General features: G+C 36.6%; 1 protein-coding gene across 1 annotated transcript in view; it reads left to right on the top strand.

Moving 5' to 3' along the window:
- The window catches only part of LOC306860388 (V-set and transmembrane domain-containing protein 2-like protein), a 59,945-nt gene extending 42,759 nt beyond the window's left edge, over nt 1–17,186 (top strand). Inside the window, exons 2-4 of the mRNA XM_079402059.1 lie at nt 3,764–3,933; nt 12,477–12,521; nt 16,523–17,186. Coding sequence (XP_079258185.1) covers nt 3,764–3,933; nt 12,477–12,521; nt 16,523–16,855 — 548 coding nt within the window. The 3' untranslated portion in view covers nt 16,856–17,186. The remainder of the gene's footprint in view (nt 1–3,763; nt 3,934–12,476; nt 12,522–16,522) is intronic.
- The last annotated feature ends 5,249 nt before the right edge of the window (nt 17,187–22,435 follow it).

Here is a 22,435-nt window from a genome sequence, read left to right as displayed (position 1 = left end):
AAATTGTCTATATGTAAATTGTTTCTGCAGTGTCTGGAGCACGCTCTCAAGAATTTCACTCACGAAGGCACACGTGCTGTGGTGATGTGACAATAAAAGTGATTTGATTTGATTTGATTTGAGGTAATTTAAAATATATTTAATTTAGGGGTGTCGCACCAAATGACAACAAAACGTAACGTTTTTGTTGTGGTTCCAAAAAAGTTAAATATTTGAACAATTCTGAGGAAAAAATGTACCATGGGCTTCACAAGGGGCTTCAGTAACACAACCACGAATGGAGTTCTTCAACTAATTACAGTTTTCTCTGGAATTTGCCGATTTAAAATAGAAACGATCTGTTATTGGCTTATGTGGAAGGGTCATGAATAATAATGTTGAGCTCTGCTCTGATTGGCTGTTTCACAGTGCGGCTCATTTCAATAGCTCACACAACAGGTAGGAAACACAGGGAAAATATATATTTTATTAATATTAATTTAATTTAAAATGCACGATTGCGTTTTACTTTCACTTTCGAGATTCGCGATCGCATGTACTCTGTTTATACTATGGAGCGGCAGTAATTACCACACATTTTACAAGATCAGATGCTTGTCAGTGGTGCTCAGAATCTGTAGATCATTCTCCATCATCCTCAGTCATCTCTCCTTACTCTGTTTATGTGGTAAGTGAAATCATATGTGAAATCATACAGGCCATATCATACTGTAACGAGCTAACCATGTGCCTTTAGTGGCTCGCATTATTTTCTTTCCATGCCTTTCTGAATACAGACACCAACCCATCCCTGTACTTCACATCCCCTGCACAGCCTGGAACATAACATTTATTTCCATGATCTGCCATTTTCATTGTTGTCCTCGCTTGTTTCTTCACAATACCTGCAGAACTTCTGATGATTCGGCTGTGTAGGCTCGGCTGGCGGCTGGTCTAGAATATGAGCGGGTATATGCAAATGTTGGGGGCGTAACTATTAGTGATCCCGACTGTAACGTCACAGTCGGTGTTATGTTCTGATTCGCCTGTTTTTCAGTGGCCTTTTTTATTCACGAGATTAACATGAGGAGGAAACAATGGTGTTTGAGGTTCACTGTATGTCATTTCCATGTACAGAACTCTTATTATTCAACTATGCCAAGGTAAATAGTTTTCCATTCTATTGCACCTTTAATTTCTTTTAAAAATTTGAACACAGAAATGGTGCTGTGTGTTTATTTTGATCTCATATCTCTTCAATATCTCAGGTAATACATTAAATGGAGATCAAATAGAACTGACTGATATCTGATGCTTTTAATCACAGCAAATGCCATCAAACTAAGTCAGTTTTAGGAAACAAATCATATCTTAATATCTCAATTGTTTCTCCTGGACAGAAGTGCAATGTCTTCCAGGGATTCATGGATTCCTGTGGCCGTCGACGGTCAGGTGTGAGCAAACGCTGAGCTCTTTCTCTTTGAAGTGTGTGCATCACTTCCTGCAGGGCCTGTGAGGCTTGATAAGAGAGAGTCCCGCTGCTGGAGAAATGATTCCTCCACACTGATTTGCGCTCATTCTGACGCATCTCTTCTGTGGTTCGGTCGGTGGACGGTGTTCGTGGGAGTCATATCTTCTGAGCTTTGACGGGAAGGATAATTGAATTGTGTTTGTCTGAAGTGGCGGATAAGCTTGTTTCACTCACTGGGTCAGTCATGGGAAGCGCTGCACTTCAGAGTTTCGCTCGTGCACTTCTGCGAACAACTCTATCCAGTGGCAAAATGCTTGTTTACTTTGTGATAACTCTCTGAACGTTGGCTGATAACTCCGGAGCTGATGTTGGCCGTTCAGGTTGATGGCGTTGGGCGTTTTCTAAAATGTTATCTGAGATAACAGCATCTTGAAAAAGAGAGAGGATTGAGTTGTTGGCTTTTCTCTTGCAATCTAGATTGGTCTCAACACAAATACGAGGTGTTTAGACTTCGTGTCTTGAGTTGTTAAAGAGGTTCTACTTGTAAAATTGTACAGAGAAGTTGTTTAGATGTTAAAGGGATTGTGCATCCAAAATATAAAGTTCTGTTCATCATTTACTCAGCCTCATGTCATCCTGCGTGACTTTTTTCTTCTGTGAAACTCAAAAGGAGATGTTTTGCAGAATGTTTTTACGCTGTTCTTCTTAAACTAAATTAGAACTGAAGCCCTAAAAATGACACAAAAGCACAACTAATGAGTTTTTTAAAGTAATATTGATTGCTGAATGTGAATTGTATTTGTCAAATTCTATTTATACTTGTGTTTAATGCAAATATGCCAAGTAATTTTTTTTTTCCTGGCTTGATGCAGGGTTATTATAGTTAACTAAAAACCTAAAACATAAAAAAAATCCTCATTACTTGGAATAAAATAAAATAAACTGAAAGAAAATTCAGCAACACATCTCATTTTCATTTAGTTTAATTTGACGTACTAAAATAACAAACTAAATACATTTAAACTTCCACTTCTGAAAAATTATATAAACAAATTATAAAAATACAATATAATTAAAAACTATTAACAAAAACTATAAAAATATGTCAGTAATACTAAAATAACACTGGCTTGATACAATAAACTAAAAAAAATAAATAAGAAATAAAAATACATATTAGATAAAAATAATAAATAGTAATATTAACAAAAATCTAATAAAAGGCCAAAAGCCCTCAAAAATTAACTAAAATTAAAATGGAAACTGAAAATAAAATAATAAAGCTAATTCAAAATATTAATATCAAAATATTTAAAAAATCTGAAAATGTTTTTCAGAACGATTGATTCTTGATTTTTTTTTTTTTTTTTTTAACTAGCCAACTTGAAAATGTGACTACAACATGATTCAAGTAACTTGTTCTTTATTAACCCTTTAGTTAAAGAAAATTCTATTCTAAGTGCAGCACACATGTAGATGTCAACATGGTGTAGCCTAAATGCTAAACAAATCACTTGCTAAATATCGTTGAAGAAAAGATGCATGAACTACAACTACATATTGTACAAACTTGTCTTATACATATTATGTGTTCAGAAATAATGCAAGGAAAATATCAAAAGTCAAGGTAATTCAAATTTAAAATGGCTGAAGGTATAACACCAGTAGACTATTATTAACTATAAATGTTCTCTAAAAACAATGAACAGCAGCTTTCAGCCTGTCATTATGATGCAAACATGAAATATAAAACATACAGTAATGATTCTTTACAGGTTTTTTATTCGATTGCGCTGCTTTTACATTGTTTTTTCTGTGTAAACATGGACACGTTTGACTGTTGCGCTCACGTCTGTTGCAGCGTCTCATGCATGAAATGGCAGCCTAAAAAGGCAAAATTTTAAATAATCGATAACATATGAAGAATCGCCCAGCCCTAATAATAATAGCTAAATAATACTTAAATGACATTGGTTTAACATCATGTCAAATGTCATTTGTTCTCTCAGTTACGTTATGTCAAGTCATTTTAGTGACACATTTTGAGTGAATTTTAAGAGCTTGAACAGAGTGAAAGATTTAGCTTTAAAGTACTTTCTGTGATTGTATTTTAATGTGCAGAATCACTATTGGTTGAATTAATGGAGAGTTTAAAGACTAAACTAAGAGTTTAAACTTTGGTTTCTTTGTCTTAAGCAACCCAACATGCCACGGGACAGCAGAAGGAGCTTGTTTGAAAGCAGTCACTGTTGTGATTTTGTGTGGTGCCGCTGAACGCGTCACTGTAACTAATCGGTGTTTGTTGTCCTGCAGCGGCGTTCACAGAGGTCCCTCATGACATCACGGCGCAGAGCGGGCAGGACGTGGAGATGGCCTGCTCCTTCAGAGGTGCCGGATCGCCCTCCTACTCGCTGGAGATTCAGTGGTGGTACATCAGGAACCACAGAGAATGGACCGACAAGCAGACGTGGAGCACCAATCAGGTACAGGCAGTGATTACCCATAATGCAGCGCTGTTCTGAATGATTGCTGAAATTGTGTGTGTTGTTGAGGAGAGGAGCGGAGCTTTACTTAATGATCAGAGGAACCGTTTACACCTGCTGGACCAGAAAACAGGTGAAGAAATACCTCAGATGCACACTAAACCCAAGCCACAACTAGTGAGGAAGGGGTGTACTGTTTACACCAGACAGAAAGACACCACCTAGCAACCACTCAGAACACCCTAACAACCACCCAGAACACTAGTAACTACGTAGAACACCTAGCAACCACCCAGAACACCCTAACAACCCCACATCAATCAAGAACACTCTAGCAACCACCTAAATACCCTAGCAACCAAGAAATCTCTAGCAACCACCTAGAATTCCCTAGCAACACCAAAAACACCCTAGCAACCAAGAACACTTTGGCAACCACCAAGAGCACCCTAACATCCACTTAGCAACCACCCTAACCAATGCATAGCAACCAAGAACACCCTAGCAGCCACACAGCAACCAAAAACTTTGCTAAGCAACTGGTCGCAAATTCCGTCATTACCAATAGAGTTCAGTGAAACTAACAACCATAGTTAGCTACTAATAACACTAATAACTACCTAGAACAATCCGAGCAACCACATAGCAACCAAGAACTTTCCAACAACCACCTAGAATGTCCTAGCAATAACCTAAAATACCCTAGCAACCACATAGCAACCAAGAACACTTTGGCAACCACGTACAATACTATAGCAACCATATAGCGACCAGGAAAATTCTAGCAGCCATTTAGCAACCACCCAGAACACCCTAGCAACTGCATAGCAACCAAGAACACTCTAGAAACCACTCAGAAAACCCTAACAACCGCATATTAATAAAGAAAACTCTAGCAACCACCTAGAATACCCTAGCAACCAAGAACAATTTGTCATCCACCACCAATACCATTGCAACTACCAAGAGCACCCTAGCCACCACCCAGAACACCTTAGCAACCGCATAGCAACCACGAACACTCCAGCAACAACCTAGAATACACTAGCAACACTAAAACACCCTGGCAACCAATGAAACTTTGGCAACCACCTACAATACAAATACAAACCATTTTGCAACTACCCAGAACTACCGCAATCACATAGCAACCAAAATAACTCTAGCAACCACATAGAATACCCTAGCAACTGTATACATACATACATACATACATACATGCACACACACACACACACACACACACACACACACATATATATATATATATATATATATATATATATATATATATATATATATATATATATATATATATATATATATCTCAGCGGTTCTCAATTCCAGTCCTCGCACCCCCCCCGCTCTGCATAGTTTGCATGTCTCGCTTAGTTAACACATCTGATTCAGATAATCTGCTCGTTAGAAGTGAGCTCCGTGCATGAACTGTGTTCCGAATAACATGGCCCCTACACAGTGTCCATTGCTCCCTACTCCCTGAGCAGGGGAAATCAGTTGAAGTTTACTTCACTTCGGAACATTCATTCACGGATTTTCGCTATGCAACGTCTTCACACACGGACAAGTGTGACATCATATACCTCTGTATATCAATTTCAATTCACTTCTCGCACACTACAATGCACTTTGAATGTAACACATACGTTCGCTTTGATCTAGAATCATGGCGGAATATCCTGTGATGTCCACTTCGCAGGACACTTGGGATGTTGGACGGAATTGGCGTTAGTGCGAGCACCGCTTGCCGTAAGGCGGGAGCGACGAGCTGGCAGAGGACTGCTTCCTCTGTAGCCTTCCTCGAACAGTTATGTTCACTATTTCTGATTCACTTAACGTATACTGCGTGAGGGGGGCTGTGATTGGATGATGTCAGGTATCGGTGATCATTCTCAAGTGATCAGCACTGCTACTGTTGTATCAGCACTGCTACTGTTGTATCAGTCAGTGGTTAGATCAGCGTAGCAGTCATAAAACGGGACAAGAGAAGTCACGTACGGGACAAATCAATTAGGCCCAAAATACGCGATGTCCCGGTTAATACGGGACGGTTGGCAACCCAACTAGCAACCACCCAGAACACCCTAGCGACCGCATAGCAGCCACTCAGAGCACTGTATCAGTGTTGCAGTAATGCCACTCGTCTCCTGTAATGTGCACACATGATCTCTCAGCTGTAGGTTGAGGGTTCAGTGTCAGTGTGTGGGGATTAATACTGATCCAGAAAGCATTATGTTAGTAAGAGGATAATCCCAGCATTCTGTCAGTCCTTAACCTGCGCAAATATCTGCCTGCAATTACTATTACTAACAATACACACAACAACATGATCGGCAGCGGCCCACGGTCACATGCCTACAATTATACAGCCATTTCCTCTTCCTGTCTACGCTCGTGCCAGTCAAACACAGCGGCCTATTTTAAGAGACTGAGAGAGAGAGGGTTCAGCACACATACATGTACACACACACACATTAATAACCAGCTGTCAATCAAAGGCTTCAGCTGCACAGCATCACCTGCATGAACACAAACGATCACAGACAGAAATTCAATACATTCCTATAGATGAAATACAATGGCCATACAGTCCATTTGGACACTTAAAACATCTGAATGTCTGCATTATATATCAAAATATCACAGCAGCTGTCATTTATTGTAAAGAAAGATGCACAAGTAGACATTACAAGCAAACAATTTGACAGGAGGACATTTGTTGGGTTTGAAATGATCAAACAATAGATCTAGTGTTGTCAATGAAGACTAAAAATCACTAGGACTAGAGTCATAAATATATTGATGATGATATTCAAACATTTTTAGTGTCCAAAATATGTTTTGGTGCTGCTTTGTTATTAGTAGGTACATTAGTATTATATTAGTAGGTATCAGGGTGTTTCTTCAAATATGGGTGTGTTTGATATTGTAGACGTTTAAAAAATTAAAATGACCATTATTTATATTTATACAAATTATATTCTAATAATGTCCAACAGTGGACATGCTTAATTATTCAAAATGAAATGCAATGTGGCGTATTGCAATTAACATATTGCAGACTGTTTTAATTAAATACATATAAAATATTAATAAAATTTGGAAAATAATACAAATATTACAAAACCTTTATGAAATATTTTAATTTATTATTATTATCATCATTATCACTACATTTTAGGTAAAATCGTGCACCCTTGCAAACAAAGCACAGCAAACCTGGTGAGTTTTTTTTCTTTTGTGAATTTCATTTTAAATCACAATCACTGTTTTTCTTGCAGCTGTAAACATACATAATCACAGGAGAAATCTTTTTCCAAAAATGTGCTGTTTATTATTCCACAAATGTCATTACCACATCTCAAAACTTTATTTTTAACATTTTTATTTATTTATTTACTTTTTTAATAAAATTAACGTTTCATTGTAATTCCATAGTTAGCATTGTGTATCCTAAATTAAATATTGTTAAGTTTTTGCATCATTTGATTCATTATTCAGCTTCATTCATGCATAATAAATGTTGTCCTTGGTACCTTTTTTTATAGTTTATGACTGAAAGTCTGGATCTAGGACGAATAAATAAAAAAAAAAATCTAAACATTTAAGACATTTAAAAAGTAGTGAGAATAAATGATGAAGACCTAGTTAAATGTTTCCAAGACCGTCACATAACGAAAACACATTGAAATCTGTTGTGGTTTGAATAAAACACAGGGACATAAAAGTGGCCAGAGCTGAAGAAACACAAAAATGAGGAGAGGAGAGGATACAGCGGTATTAATGGAGTTAGCAGCAGGTAACAGTCCACACAACATTAATCACAACCAGTAGAAATAGCTGCAGGTTCCCCAGACACCAGAGAGAGTGAGTGGGAGAGATTGCAGGGCTTCCTGCTGTGAACTCAAGATGCTTTTTAATTGGATGGAGGGATGAAAAAGAGGGACATGGAGAAACTCTTGCTCACCTTTGCGTCATGTATTATTCATGAAGGACTCTTGAGGATCCGCTGTGGCCAGTTAAGGTCGCATGCCGCAGAACCAACATCTCATTCCAGAACACTGGACCTGAGTCATTATGCTGCTGTTTGTTTCACTCATAGTAACTGCATTAGACACATGAATGTTCTCTGTAGAACGACCAAAGTTTAATGAATAATTCAACCAAAAATTTAAATTCTTGTTCATTTTGTGCCACATTTGACTGTGAATGATTTAGGAACTTGAGGGTGAGTACAACCCGAATGTTGGACATCGAATGTTCCGGAAAGGTTGGACGTTAATATGAATAAAATGAAAACTAAAAGACTTTCAAGTCACATGAGCCAAAATTGTATTCACAATAGAATATAGAGAACATAACAAATGTTTAAACTCAGAAATTTTACACTTTTATCCACTAAATGAGCTCATTTCAAATTTGATGCCTGTTACAGGTCTCAAAAAAGTTGGTACGGGGGCAACAAAGGGCTGAAAAAGCAAGACATTTTGAAAAGATTCATCTGGGAGAACATCTAGCAACTAATTAAGTTAATTGACATCAGGTCTGTAACACAGTGGCGGCTCAAGGATTTTTTTGTTGGGGGTGCTAAGGGGGGGGCTTAACAGTTCAGAGGGAAAAAACTAATTAAATTTTTATATACAGCAGCTTCTAAAAAGCTACTTTTTTCCTGTGGTATTAAACTTCTCATTTGCCACTGTTATTAGTAATATACTAATGCCAACTGCCAAATATGACACTTACAAAGTCATATAATTTATGAACGAATATAGAAAAGAGAGAAAGTTTATATTTTTTATTTTTTCAATTCAATAAAAACCATTTTTTTTCTTTCTTTTTTTACAATTCATAAAACTATTTCCACACGGGCACACATTGCGGGTGATAACCTCCCTGTGCTGATTTGCATGATATCATGTGTTGATGATAGCCAGAGATAAGCATCAAAAATTGGCAATATTAAGAGGATTTAGCATTTCCAATTAATGTAGGCCTGTTACATGCTTCTTATTATTAGACCTATTATTATTATTATTAGAGTACTTTTATTAATAAATTACATGACATTATTGCCTCGCAATAATGTTATACTGCATCACCGCGTGATGCGCTGTGAGGATAATAAAATAGGCTATAGCTTACTCATTGAAACTGTTTTTAAAAATATTTTTTAAAACAGGTCTATTAATTTATACAATGAGTTATAGGCCTATAATTATTATTATTAACATTATTATTATTAACACTGCAGTCATCAATGAAAATTCAGTGCAGCTTTATTTCATGATTTTCAAAAACAACCTGTATTACGCAAAATACGTTTCTTCTCATGTTTTTCACTATACGAGCCACAAGAGAAATATTAAGGGAATAATTTAAGACAATTATATACTGTTATCAGCATATGTTAGAGTAGATTCGTCTCTCGTTGTCTCAGAGAATATGCGCCGTTAATGCAGCGTTAGCTGTCAGTTTTTTATTTTACTTTCACTTTCTCTATAGTGAATTGACTGACGTTCACCGCCATAACTCTTGTGCACAGTTTGCGCGTTGCTTGCTTGAGTTGCTTGACTCAATAATAAAGTTCCTCCCCCATAATATCAATTGTTTATATGCCACATAATATCAATTGTTTATATGCCACATATTAGGCACTTTTTTTAGGTTTTTAATGTTTATTTTTCAATGTTAATGAGAGTGACACGGAGTTAAAAACAGGAAAATAATTTGGAAATCCTTGGGGGGGGGGGCTAAGCAAGTTTCTAATGGGGCTTTCTAAAGTTTCTAGTGAGCGACGCCTTGTGGTACCATCACAGAGAGGCTCAAAATCACTCTCCAGAACATTCTCGTTCACCATTCCTGGCTGGTGGATCTTCCCACCCCTATCCGGAACGCCGGATCCCTGGCAATCTTCAAGCAACAACTGAAAACTCATCTTTTTCGGCAGTACTTGACTTCATCCTAAACTCAAAAAAAAAAAAAAAAAACTCTTTCCCTCTATCTTTCTCTCCCTCCCTTACTAGCTTGTACTTATTTGAACAATGACTGAGACTTGGTGTTACGAGCACTTCCTCTGTCTGATTGCCTCTTCAAGATTAATCGCCTTGTGTATTCCCCAATTGTAAGTCGCTTTGGAAAAAAGCGTCTGCCAAATGACTAAATGTAAATGTAAATGGGGCTATAGCCCCGTCAAGCCCCACCCTAGCACCACCACTGCTGTAACATGATTAGCTATAAAAGGTATGTCTTAGAGAGGCAGAGTCTCTCAGAACTAAAGATGGGCAGAGGCTCTCCAATCTGTGAAAGAGTGCGTAAAAAGATTGTTGAATACTTTAAAAACAACGTTCCTCAACATGAAATTGCAAAGGCTTTGCAAATCTCATCATCTACAGTGCATAAAATTATCAAAAGATTCAGAGAAACTGGAGAAATCTCTGTGCATAAGGGACAAGGCCAAAGACCTTTGTTGGATGCCCGTGGTCTTCAGGCCCTCAGACGACACTGCATCACTCATCAGCATGATTCTGTCATTGACATTACTAAATGGGCCCAGGAATACTTCCAGAAACCACTGTCGGTAACAACACAATCTGCCGTGCCATCTGCAGATGCCAACTAAAGCTCTATCATGCAAAAAGGAAGCCATATGTGAACATGGTCCAGAAGCGCCACCGTGTCCTGTGCGCCAAGGCTCATTTAAAATGGACTGTTTCAAAGTGGAAAAGTGTTCTATGAGTCCAAATTTGACATTCTTGTTGGACATCACGGACGCCGTGTCCTCCGAGCTAAAGAGGAGGGAGACCTTCCAGCATGTCATCAGCATTCAGTTCAAAAACCAGCATCTCTGATGGTATGGGGGTGCATAAGTGCATACGGTATGGGCAGCTTACATGTTTCGGAAGGCACTATGAATGCTGAAAGGTATATAAAGGTTTTAGAGCAACATATGCTCCCCTCCAGACGACGTCTATTTCATCAGGACAATGCAAAATCACATACTGCAGCTATTACAACAGCATGGCTTCGTAGTAGAAGAGTCTGGGTGCTGAATTGGCCTGCAGTCCAGATCTTTCACCTATAGAGAACATTTGGCGCATCATTAAATGAAAAATACGTCAAAGACGACCACAAACTCTTCAGCAGCTGGAGACCTATATCAGGCAAGAATGGGACCAAATTCCAACAGCAAAACTCCAGAAACTCATAAACTCGATGCCCAGACGTCTTCAAACTGTTTTGAAAAGAAGAGGAGATGCTACACCATGGTAAACATGTCCCCATCCCAACTATTTTGAGACCTGTAGCAGGCATCAAATTTCAAATGAGCTCATTTTGTGCATAAAATTTTAAAAATTTCTGCACAACTTCAGTTTAAACATTCATGTTATCTATGCTCAATTGTGAATAAAATATTGGCTTGTGTGATTTGAAATTCTTTTAGTTTTCATTTAATTCAAATTTAAAAAAACGTCCCAACATTTCTGGAAATTCAGGTTGTAAATAATGAAAATGATTTTAATTTGGGGTTGAACTGTCACTTTAACTCTTACAAAGTATAGTAAAAAGTAAATGTTTAGTTGAGAAATAATAATAAGAACTCTGTGTGAACAGCAGTCAGACCTTTTCTGTTGTAAACAACATGAGCAATTCAAATCAAAGACATACAGGCATCTACTAAAGAAACATCAGTGACTAAAGCAACTTGCATGTCTTCAAATTACTTTAACTGTGAGATGTTTTACTTTTTCTCTTGGGAAATGCTTGGATGAAGCTGCTAAATCAGAAATATAACGGTGAAAATAACAGTGCTCAATTTTTTGATGTGAAATAACCCTTTTGCCATAGGAAAAAAAATATGTAACTGCAAAGGAAAATACCATGTCATGTATTGTATTGTAACCTAATATTTGCATTTTGTTAATGTTTTATTCTGTTTCTTTAATGAAAGTGATTTTATATTCAATTCAGTTTATTGTATGTTTGTAGCACTATAGGGTGATAAAATAAATATCACAAATAATATGTATTATCATCAGAGTTCAGTATATTTAAGATCAGAGTTGATTATTTAAATAATGCAAATGTACAGTTAAAATAAGTCATTAAAAAATTAAAACAATGAAAAAAATCTATTTTTAAATTGAAAAAATAAAATATTTAATTTTTAACGTTTTATTTTATATTTATTTCATATTAACATGTTTTTCTAATATTATAAATATGCATTTTATATCTTGGACCCTAATTCTGAATATATAGTTATAAATGAGAATGCATATGTAGTTGTAAATCTGAATATGTATATATGATGCATGACATCATCCCTGATATGCTATTATAGTTATTTTATTTTTAGTTTATTTAGGATGTCAAAATGAGAAATGTTGCTTTTGCAACTAGCTGAAAGAAAATAAAATTTCATTAATTTTTATTTATTTTATTTCAAGTAACGTGATTTTTTCTTTAGTGATTTAATTATAGTAACCCTAATATGACTGAGTTTTATTTTATTCTTTTCATTGCAGGTGGTGCCACAGAATGAGATGTCAAAGGACGCCACCAAAATCAGTGTAAGTGTGTGACGTTTGTCGTTTTTTCCTCATTTCCTTCGTGAAGGTCTCTTTCGAGTTCGTTCACGGCTGCCGTCTTCTGCTCAGCGAGACAATGTAAAATCCATGTTGTGAGTGTTTGTCAGGGTGAATAACTGGAGCGTGCAAACACCAACTTCACACTCGCTCTGGCTAAAGGTGATTTGTTAGCAACTTGCTCATCTCTTGCTGGTTGAGCCGCTGCAGGCTGTGTGTGTGTGTGTGTGTGTGTGTGTGTGTGAGAGGAGTCTCCTCATGTTAAAGTGATACAGCCTCAGAGAGCTGCTCACAAACACAGTGGGGTGAAGCGGCTGCGGTTTGGAGTGTGTTTGCTGATAGTTCAACAGTATCACACACTCACACTGATGCTGCTGTATCAATACCTGCTGTGATTGTGCCGCAGGTGATCATAACTGTGCTGATATTCAGATGAATAGCATAGATATCAGTGTGATATTGTGTAAACAAGCAGTGAATGCTGAGCAACACATTTCAGACACACTCTTTCATGAACATTTGTTTAATTTGTGCTCAACTAAATTAAAATATTCCCAAAATAATCCAATACAGGATCATGCAATCATGCAATTCTGTGTAACAGTTCACACAAGTAATATTTGACTGTACTTTACAGCTTAGAATAATTTGAGGATTTTAATAATTTGAATTTTTTTCCTGTGTATTTGTTTTAATTTTAACATTTTAGTTCATTTAATGATTCTTTATTTATTTTTAAGATCCGGTTTTGTAATTATTATTATTATTGCTGTTGTTGTTGTTATTAGTAGTAGTATTGCTTAATAAAAATATTAAACAAAATGTTGAAAAATTGAGTATTCAAAAAGAAATCTTAAATATAATGGAAATACAACTTTAAAATTATAATTCTATTATATCTCAATTTTATATTTTTTTTTTTATAAATTCTATTTTTTACATTAAACCATCAAGCTTTTATCCAAACCATTGTTATGTTAGCATCATTGAGATTATATCATAGTTTTTATACATTTAAAAAATATATATTTTTTATTTTACAGTTTTAGTAATTTTGTATTTTTTTTGTCCTTTTTAGTAGTTTGTTTTTCTTAATATCTAAATATAGTTTTTATTAATTTTATTTCAGTTTAAATTATTTTAGTACATCAAGTTAAACTACATGACAATGATAAATGTTGCTTAAATAGCTTTTATTTATTTTTATTTCAAGTTATGAAATAGTTTTTATGGTTTTGGTTTTAGTTTTAGTTAACTAACATCCTGATCTGAAACCATGGGGCCAATAAGTGGTTTTTGTGCCACCTAGTATCCGAATTTCTCATGACATTGAAAGGTTTCAATGATTTTGTTGTTTTTTTGAGCATCTGTTAGTCACACACTTATAAGCGTTTGGCATCTAAATAGCTTTTATAAGTGTGTCTGATCAGGGACGAATGGATAGCACATTGACTAGTCAGATTTGAGAATATGGAGTTTTGCAGGCTCATTCTCTCAGTAGGACGTTGAAGGTGAGTGTTACCTGTGAGTGTGTGTGTGTGTGTGTGTGTGTGGGTGGATGGATAAATCAAAGCATCTCTCTCTCTGCTACTTCATTAAATATTCACAAGGACATTTGCTTCCAGTGTGAAAGCAGAGCTCTGGATCTGAGTCTGGAGGTTCACTGGAAGCGCTGATGTTCACGATGGTGCTGTTTTACACTCTCGTGCTTCTAGCTGTGCTGTTATTTCTGATTGTAGAGAAGCTGATAGCTAGAGCGTGTTTGTTAACACACTCGACATATGTAGCGCTGTGGAAACGGCGCCAGCGAGTGAAGTGAGTTAATGTTAGCGTGTCTGTGTGTGTGCATGCGGGTTTGTGAATGTATGTTTATTTATCCACCTGATCCACACTCAATCTGCTTCACTGGCAGACGGCTTTATTGAGCGTCTGGACCCGTGCTCAAGAGTCCTCTGGGAATGCTGACCGCTTAAGATTGTCCTATTGTCTCTGTGCTTCAGAAGAAGAGAGAAAGAGGTGTTGAGTGAATGTGTCTCTCATGTGTCTCTGCGGTTCATCTCATTACTGCTGACATGCACACTGATGCATTTCACTCTTTCACTGTATTTTACTGCATTGCATTGCCTCAACTGTTGCATTTCACTCACTTGCTGCATTTTACTGTATTTAATTGCCTCCACTATTGCATTTCAATCTCTCACTGCATTTCATTGCATTGCCTCAACTGTTGTATTTCACTCACTTGCTGCATTTTACTGCATTTCATTGCTTCCACTGATGCATTTCACTGCATTGCATTGCCTCAGCTAGTGCATTTCACTCCCTCACTGCATTTTACTGTATTGCATTGCCTCATTTGTTGCATTTTACTCACTTGCTGCATGCATTTCATTGCTTCCACTGATGCATTTCACGGCATTGCATTGCCTCAGCTAGTGCATTTCACTCCCTCACTGCATTTTACTCGCTTGTTGCATTTTACTGCATTTCACTGCCTCCACTGATGCATTTCACTCTCTCACTGCATTTCATTTCCTCCACAAATGCATTCCTCTCTTTCACTACATTTCATTGCATATCAATGCCTCCATTGATGCATTCCACTCTCTCACTGCATCTGCTGCTGCACCACACTGCCCCCTTTCACTAAACTCACAAGTTTACAAATTGTGAATTTAATGTAAAAAAAAATACTTATCAATTACTATTAATTGCTAAACTAAATAAATAAATAGAACATAATTGTCACTCCCTGGGAAACTGTTGAAAAATATATTTGATATAATAAATTACTTGCAGTTTATAGTTCACAGACAACGTGCTCTTAACTTCATGTTTGCAAGTGAGATATGAGTGCAGCAGCATGAGATATTAACCAGTCATCAAATCATTCACATCAAAAAAATTATGCATTTTTGTTCTTTTTTATTTAATGTTTTTCATACTAGTTAATGATAATAAAAAAAATTTAACACATTTTTTTACATTTTTATTATTATATATTATATATAATTTTTCATGCATTTTTTATTATCTTATTTATTTTTGATAAAGAATTTACATTTATGCACATTTTGGATATTTTATTTGCATTTTGGTGTGTCCATCTCACATTTTTAATGCAATATCCCAGATGTGGATGGAAACCCAGTTACTGTCTCCACTGCTTCCTTTCATTATCTCTTACTGCGTCCACTGTAGCATTTCACTGGCCTCGTCCCAAATGCTGTCCTAAACCCTTTGGGTCCGCTGAGTCCACCACATAATGCAGCACAGTAGTTCAATACAGATTCTGCATTTGGGACAGAGCCACTGCATTACTGCTGTCTCACATATCACATCTACTGTTGCGTTTCGCAGCTGCTGCTCAGAGGCACGATGGTCCACACAGGAGTTCTGATGTTCACCGGCCAATATCAGCCTGCAGGACAGAAAAAAGGAGAGCTGGGAACAAAACAAAAGTCCTCCTTGTTAACAAATCTAGAGGTTTATTAGATTTGTGGTTGTATTTTGCGAGTTCCACAGGCACTACAGGGTGACAATTAATTCATAGAAATAACCATATTTTCACCAGTTGATTAAACACATTAAGACAATTGTTTTCTTAAATGCAAATGATGCATTAAGCAATTAAATATGCACTAATTTGCATACATTAACATAAATTTGCACAGTGGATAAAGCCAGGTACGAAATTCTTCTTTCATTTTGTTGACATATTAGAGTTAAAGGTTTTATAAATGGGATGTTGGATATTTATTTTTATCACTCCATAAATCAGAAAATAATGTCAACAGCCAAAAACTAGAATACATTTTCACATTTTTAGGAATAAAATGTAATAGAAACCACGCGAGTGATATATGAACAACAAACCCCTCAGCAAAAACCTTCAGAATATAGATAAGAATAAAACTGAAGTTTGGTTTGGCTCAGTGCAGAATAAAAACCTCTCCTTACTGGTCCTCCTGTCCGTTTCTCCGTAGGTGGTGAAGGTTGCCGGAAGCAACATCTCCCACAAGCTCCGTCTGTCCAGCGTGAAGCCGGCGGACGAGGGCACGTACGAATGCCGCGTCATCGACTTCAGCGACAGCAAGCTGCGGCACCATCGTGTGCGAGCGTACCTGCAGGTGGAGCGGCCCGAGGGCAACGCGGCTCCTCCGGTCCATCAGGGGGCGACGTCACAAGAGGAGGCTCTGCAGTCCGACCACCACAAGCACCAGTCGGCCCACCACGCCCATCACAAACCCGGCCGCGAGCTCAGGAAGAGGTCTGCTGATGATAGTACCACTGACTGCACTGAGAGCTGCGTGCTTTAGGTTCCCCTTACCTTCAGCTACTACACCCCACCCGGTCACCCACACCACCCAAATACCCATAATTCCTCACGCCAACCCCTAAACTAGGGATAGCTCACCTGAAAATGAAAGATCTGTCATTTACTCACTCTCATGTTGTTCCAAACCCATATGACTGACGTTCTTATGTAAAAGAGAATTTTTTTTTTTTTTTTTTTTTCACTTTGTTTTAATTTATTAGCCCCGGTCACTCTCCTTTTTTGTCCTTTTTGAAGCCTTGTTTTATTTCGTAGCATTTTTTCTGCTTTAACATTTTCTGCTTTAGCAATATAAATAATTTTGTGTTTTATGTAAAAAAAAAAAAAAAGTGAAAAGTGAGTGAAACAGGTCTTTTTCAAATTTGACTTTATGAAGTTTTTTTATGTTGTACTTATTGAAGCTTTAGTTCATTTTATTTATTTTGAAGCTTTGTTTTATTTTATTGAATGGTTGTTTTGTTTTTTTTGAAGCTATTTTTTGATTTGACATTTTTTTTATTTGATGTTTTTGTGTCCTTTTTATTTGACCTCATTTATTTTTTTTAGCCCCTGGTCACTGTCTATTTCCAAAGAGCAGCTTAAATATACTGCTAAATAAATTATTTTGTTTTATGGAAGAAAGTTAATATTTTTAATATTTTATTATATTTTATTTTCTCTTTTTGAAGCTTTATTATATTTTTAAATTTTATGGTGTTTTGTTTCCTTTTTGAATTTATTTATTTTATCTAATTTGTTTGTTTATTTATTTTTTAATTACTATTATTTTTAATAGCTCCTGGATCTACTTCCAAAGAGCAGCTTAGACATTCTCCAAAATAAAAAAAAATTATGTTTTATGGAAGAAAGTGAGTCATACAGGTTTGAAACAACATGAGGGTCGAGAGAGTACATAATGACCAAATTAAAATTTTTGAGTGAACTATCGCTTTAACAAAAGATGTATATTTCTGTATAAAAACGAAGGTAGATGTCTGTTCAGAACAGCGAGTGCATGTGACAAACATTTCTAATAATATTTGCCAGTGAGCAAGAAACCAATTTAAACTCTTTGGTCAGATTCATGGTTTTGATACGATGTATAGACGGCTAGAAGCGGCAGAACAAAGTGAATGTTTGAAATATTCTTCATCAGGTCTAAACGATGACATTTACATGCTGTAATATTACTATCATAGTTTACATGTCTAATGTTACAGGCACCAGTCTGAGGGTTTTATTCTGGACTGGCATCACCGATGGCACAATGCGATTTGATAGGTGCCAGCTTTTGCAAATATGTTTCATGAAGCTTTTGTGTCAATGGAAGGATGGTGCGCACACAATATTTCGACGTTTTGTGGTTTTTATGCAGCTTTAAAAAGATCCTGAAAATACTCACAGTATGTTTAATGGTAGCCTATTAACAACGGCTTTTTACAGTTCGATTCAATAGTTCTTTTTGTTTCTGGAAGTAATACATGTACAGATTGTGTATATTACGTAATCCTACAAAAGACTGGTTTCACCTTCAGTGTATGCCTTTATCAAATAAAAAACATTGTACATTGATCATATGTACTTGTGTATCATTAATACATGGTTTGCTTGCTTTTTTATTAACATAGTGGGAAAAAAGATGCATACAAATGTGGAAAACTGGGAACGCAAGCTCATCTAAAGAATTTCACTGTGTTCCAAAATTCAAATTATAAAACGGATAATTCCGGTCCTTGATTCTGATTGGTTGAGCCGCGTTCAAAGCTGCTGTAAGTTACACCTCTTTGCATCTGTGTTGCTTGGCAACCACTTTGTTGCAACTACAATCGTTTCTGAGGAACTACATTGTTTGGCGGAACAATGTTTTTATTAATAATGATATCATTACATTTTATTTGGTTTTATTTTGTGAAATCTTGCTACGTATATGGGGAAAAAAACATATATGGAATAACCGTTTTATAAATGGAACAAGCCCCTTGAAGCCAGGGCTGCGTTCAGCCCTGACAAAACGTTTATTAAACGGAAGCGGTGGTGCGTTGAACACCCTGTTCTGATGACGCAAGCGTTGCAACTATGGCAGCTGAGAAGAGCATTCTTTGTGTTCTCTTTGAAGAATTTTCAGAGCCTGATGAAATCGGTATAAATCTGTGTTTAATACTGCAGAATACGCTCTGTTACAGTCACTGCCCTTGGCGTCCAGAATAAAAGAGAACATCCCAATCGAGTGAAGGGATTTGTGGAAACTGTGGTTGTGATCCAACATTTGCCTCGCATTTCAGGATGAAAAGACAAACATTTCAGGTGAAGGATAATCCACTTCTTACCTCCGAGACTGTGTTATGATCTATATGACCTTAGTATTTGGCTTATCATTATTGATGATCACTGTTGTTGTGCTATGATATTGTAATATTTACCATTATATAATCAGAGGAGTGTAGAAAAGTTTATGAAAGTGTCTCCACAATACAATAGCAAAATATATAAATATGTATAGTATTTTTATGTTACATTAATCAGTGTCTAGCACACCTTCTTAAGGAAAGGATGTGGACCAGAAGACTACATGATATTTAGACAGACTTAAAGAATTTCCAGATCTATACTATATGTGCTCTTATTATTTCAGGTATTTTGCCTTTAATGTAAATAAATGTGCAAACAATATACTTGCTCTTGTGAATTAATTTTGATGTTAATTACATTTACTTACAAATCCCCCTGTATATAGCAGTATGTGCATCAGTGTGTAGGCTATACAACAGCCATAGCAAGATTTGTGTCCGCTTATTTACAGCATCATAGGGATGTCTTTTTTAATACCTTGTATTTTCTTGCTCATTTTTATATAAAGCACTTAATTACCATTGTGTATGAAATTTGGTAAATAAATAAACTTGCCTTGCAATGAAGCTAAACATATAAACAACTACATCATCATGTTGATATGCTATGTTACTATAAAACTCTTACGATAAACATGTCTTCTAATATCTTCAATTGTTGTAAATGACTTCACATGGACCCATTGTGCGAGCTGTCTCTTTAAGCTGTCTCTGTCTCTTTAGGGAAGTCGTGGCCTAATGGTTAGAGAGTTGGACTCGTAATCCGAAGGTTGCGGGTTCGAGTCTCGGGCCGGCAGGGATTGTAGGTGAGGGGAGTGAATGTCCAGCGCTCTCTCCACCCTCAATACCACGACTGAGGTGCCCTTGAGCAAGGCACCGAACCCCCAACTGCTCCCCGGGCGCCGCCCACTGCTCCAGGTGTGTGTTCACGGTGTGTGTGTGTTCACGGTGTGTGTGTGCACTTTGGATGGGTTAAATGCAGGTCACCATACTTGGCGGTATGTCAAATAAATAAATAAATACTGGGTGGTTTAGCCTATATACATGTTGCTGTTGATTGGGCTGACATTTCTGCCACACCACCAAACAAGAGAAAACATCCCTCAAACCCCGTTGCACACCGTTTCCAGGAAACATGTCGTTCAACCCGAAACCGGAGCAAAACGTTGGGCACTGGTCTGAGCTTTAAATTGCAGGTTTACATCGTTACATGAAAGTAGTGTAGACTTTATTATATGTTGAATTTATATTTTTGAAAGATGCACCGTTTTGAATGAGATTTGATTTTAATGTTCAAGATCTAGTGTGGCCACTTTAACAGTTAAAGGGCGGAGCATTTGGCAAGCAATCTGGAACTAATTTAAGACAGCGACTATGGAGGACAAGAAATGACTTAAGTATAAATAAATTAATTAATAAATGTAGAAATACATAATTAAATACATGAATAAATAAATAATTAAATGCTGAAATAAATAAATGCAGATATGCATGAATGAATAAATTTGGTCAAAAGTGTCATTTTTAATTGTAATATTTTTGTACCATTTGTGTTACACTACATTTATTTATGCATTTCTAAATTTATTTATTTCTGTATTTCTGTGTCCGTATGTTAATAAGGTAGGCGGTCCTAACCTCTCTCAATGCAGGATTGGTTAAACAGGATCGTTATCGTTACAGCTGTACTACTGTGGATACTACCATTGCTAATGATGGTAACCAATGCCCCAAGCGACTATACCTTCTGTTTCGTTTGGAACGTGTAATCGATTAATTAGTTTTCAGCTCAGTGCTGATATATAGACCTTGATCCAGCTGTGTTGGCCGCAGCAGGCCAGCTTCACATGCGCTCGAAACACTGCGGTCACCGCGTCTTAAAATTACGGTATGGGTGCTGGGAGCGGTCAAAATGGATGTGAAGATGCTGTCATTACGGCGTCATAACACCAACCCTACACCTAAACCTACCCCTTAAAGGAAACTTTCAGCTATTTCAGATTTTGATGCTATGATTTTCATACTGAAGTTGCGCATGCGCTGTGAGGCAGAAACAGGGGAACTGAATTCACCGCAACACCGGACTTGGGAGTTCACTTTACTGAGTCGAACTTGCGAAGTCGGAACTATCAAGGACGCAAGTCCAAACTTTGCGTACTTGGTATTGAGAAACGGCTCGTGTATTTTCAAGACGCGGCTGGCTTGACCGCAGCTAATAAAGTTAGGCTAACTAGGCTAATTGCTATCTGGTGTTAATTCCTAACAGAAACGGTCTTCTGACTGGTTTGCCTAATTGACCAATCCTGCATTGAGAGAGGTTAGGACCACCTACCTTATTAACATACGGACACAGAAATAAATAAATGTAGAAATGCATAAATAAATGTAAAAATAAATAATTGTAGAAATACATAAATGAATGCAGAAATAAATGTAGTTTAACACAAATGGTACAAAAATAGTACAATTAAAAATTACACTTTTGACAAAATAATTTATGCATATCTGCATTTATTTATTTCAGCATTTAATTAATTATGTATTTCTACATTTATTTATTTATCTCAGCATTTAATTATGTATTTCTATATTTATTTATTCATGTATTTAATTATGTATTTCTACATTTATTTATTTATTTCTGCATTTATTCATTTATTCATTTATACTTAAGTCATTTCTCGTCCTCCATAAGCGACTGGCTAACCTGCAAAATTAGTGTTCTGTTGTCTAAGTTCGTGCTTTTATGCTCTGGTACGCACATGTTTTTAAATAGGCGCCAAGTTAAGATTTGGCATATATATAACAATTCCGTTCCATAAGGAAGTAAAGTGAAATCAGTTGTTTCTCTGGCTCAAAATATCATCCAGGAGGCTTCAATTCTTCTAATGGTAAGCTAAATATTTACACACGTGGTCAGAATTGTTGGTACCCTTGGTAAATATGATCAAAGAAGGCTCTGCAAAAAGCAAAAGATAATTGAGCTTCACAAATTAGTGAAGTGGCTTTAAGAAAAGAGCTAGAGCAGACCCATTTCCACCATCAGGGCAATAATTAAGAATTTTCAATCAACATAAAATGTTACGAAATAGCCTGGAAGAGGACGTGTGTCTATATCGTCCTAATCCACGGTGAGGAGGAGAGTTTGAGTAGCTAAAGACTCTTCAAGGACCACAGCTGGAGAATTGCAGTAAATAGTTGAGTCTCAGGGTCAGAAAACCTTAAAAAAAAATTAG

This window comes from Barbus barbus (genome assembly GCF_936440315.1).
Source record: "Barbus barbus genome assembly, chromosome: 41".
NCBI lineage: Eukaryota > Metazoa > Chordata > Actinopteri > Cypriniformes > Cyprinidae > Barbus > Barbus barbus.
The sequence above is the reverse complement of the archived record's forward strand: the minus strand, read 5'-3'. Positions and strand labels throughout refer to the sequence as shown.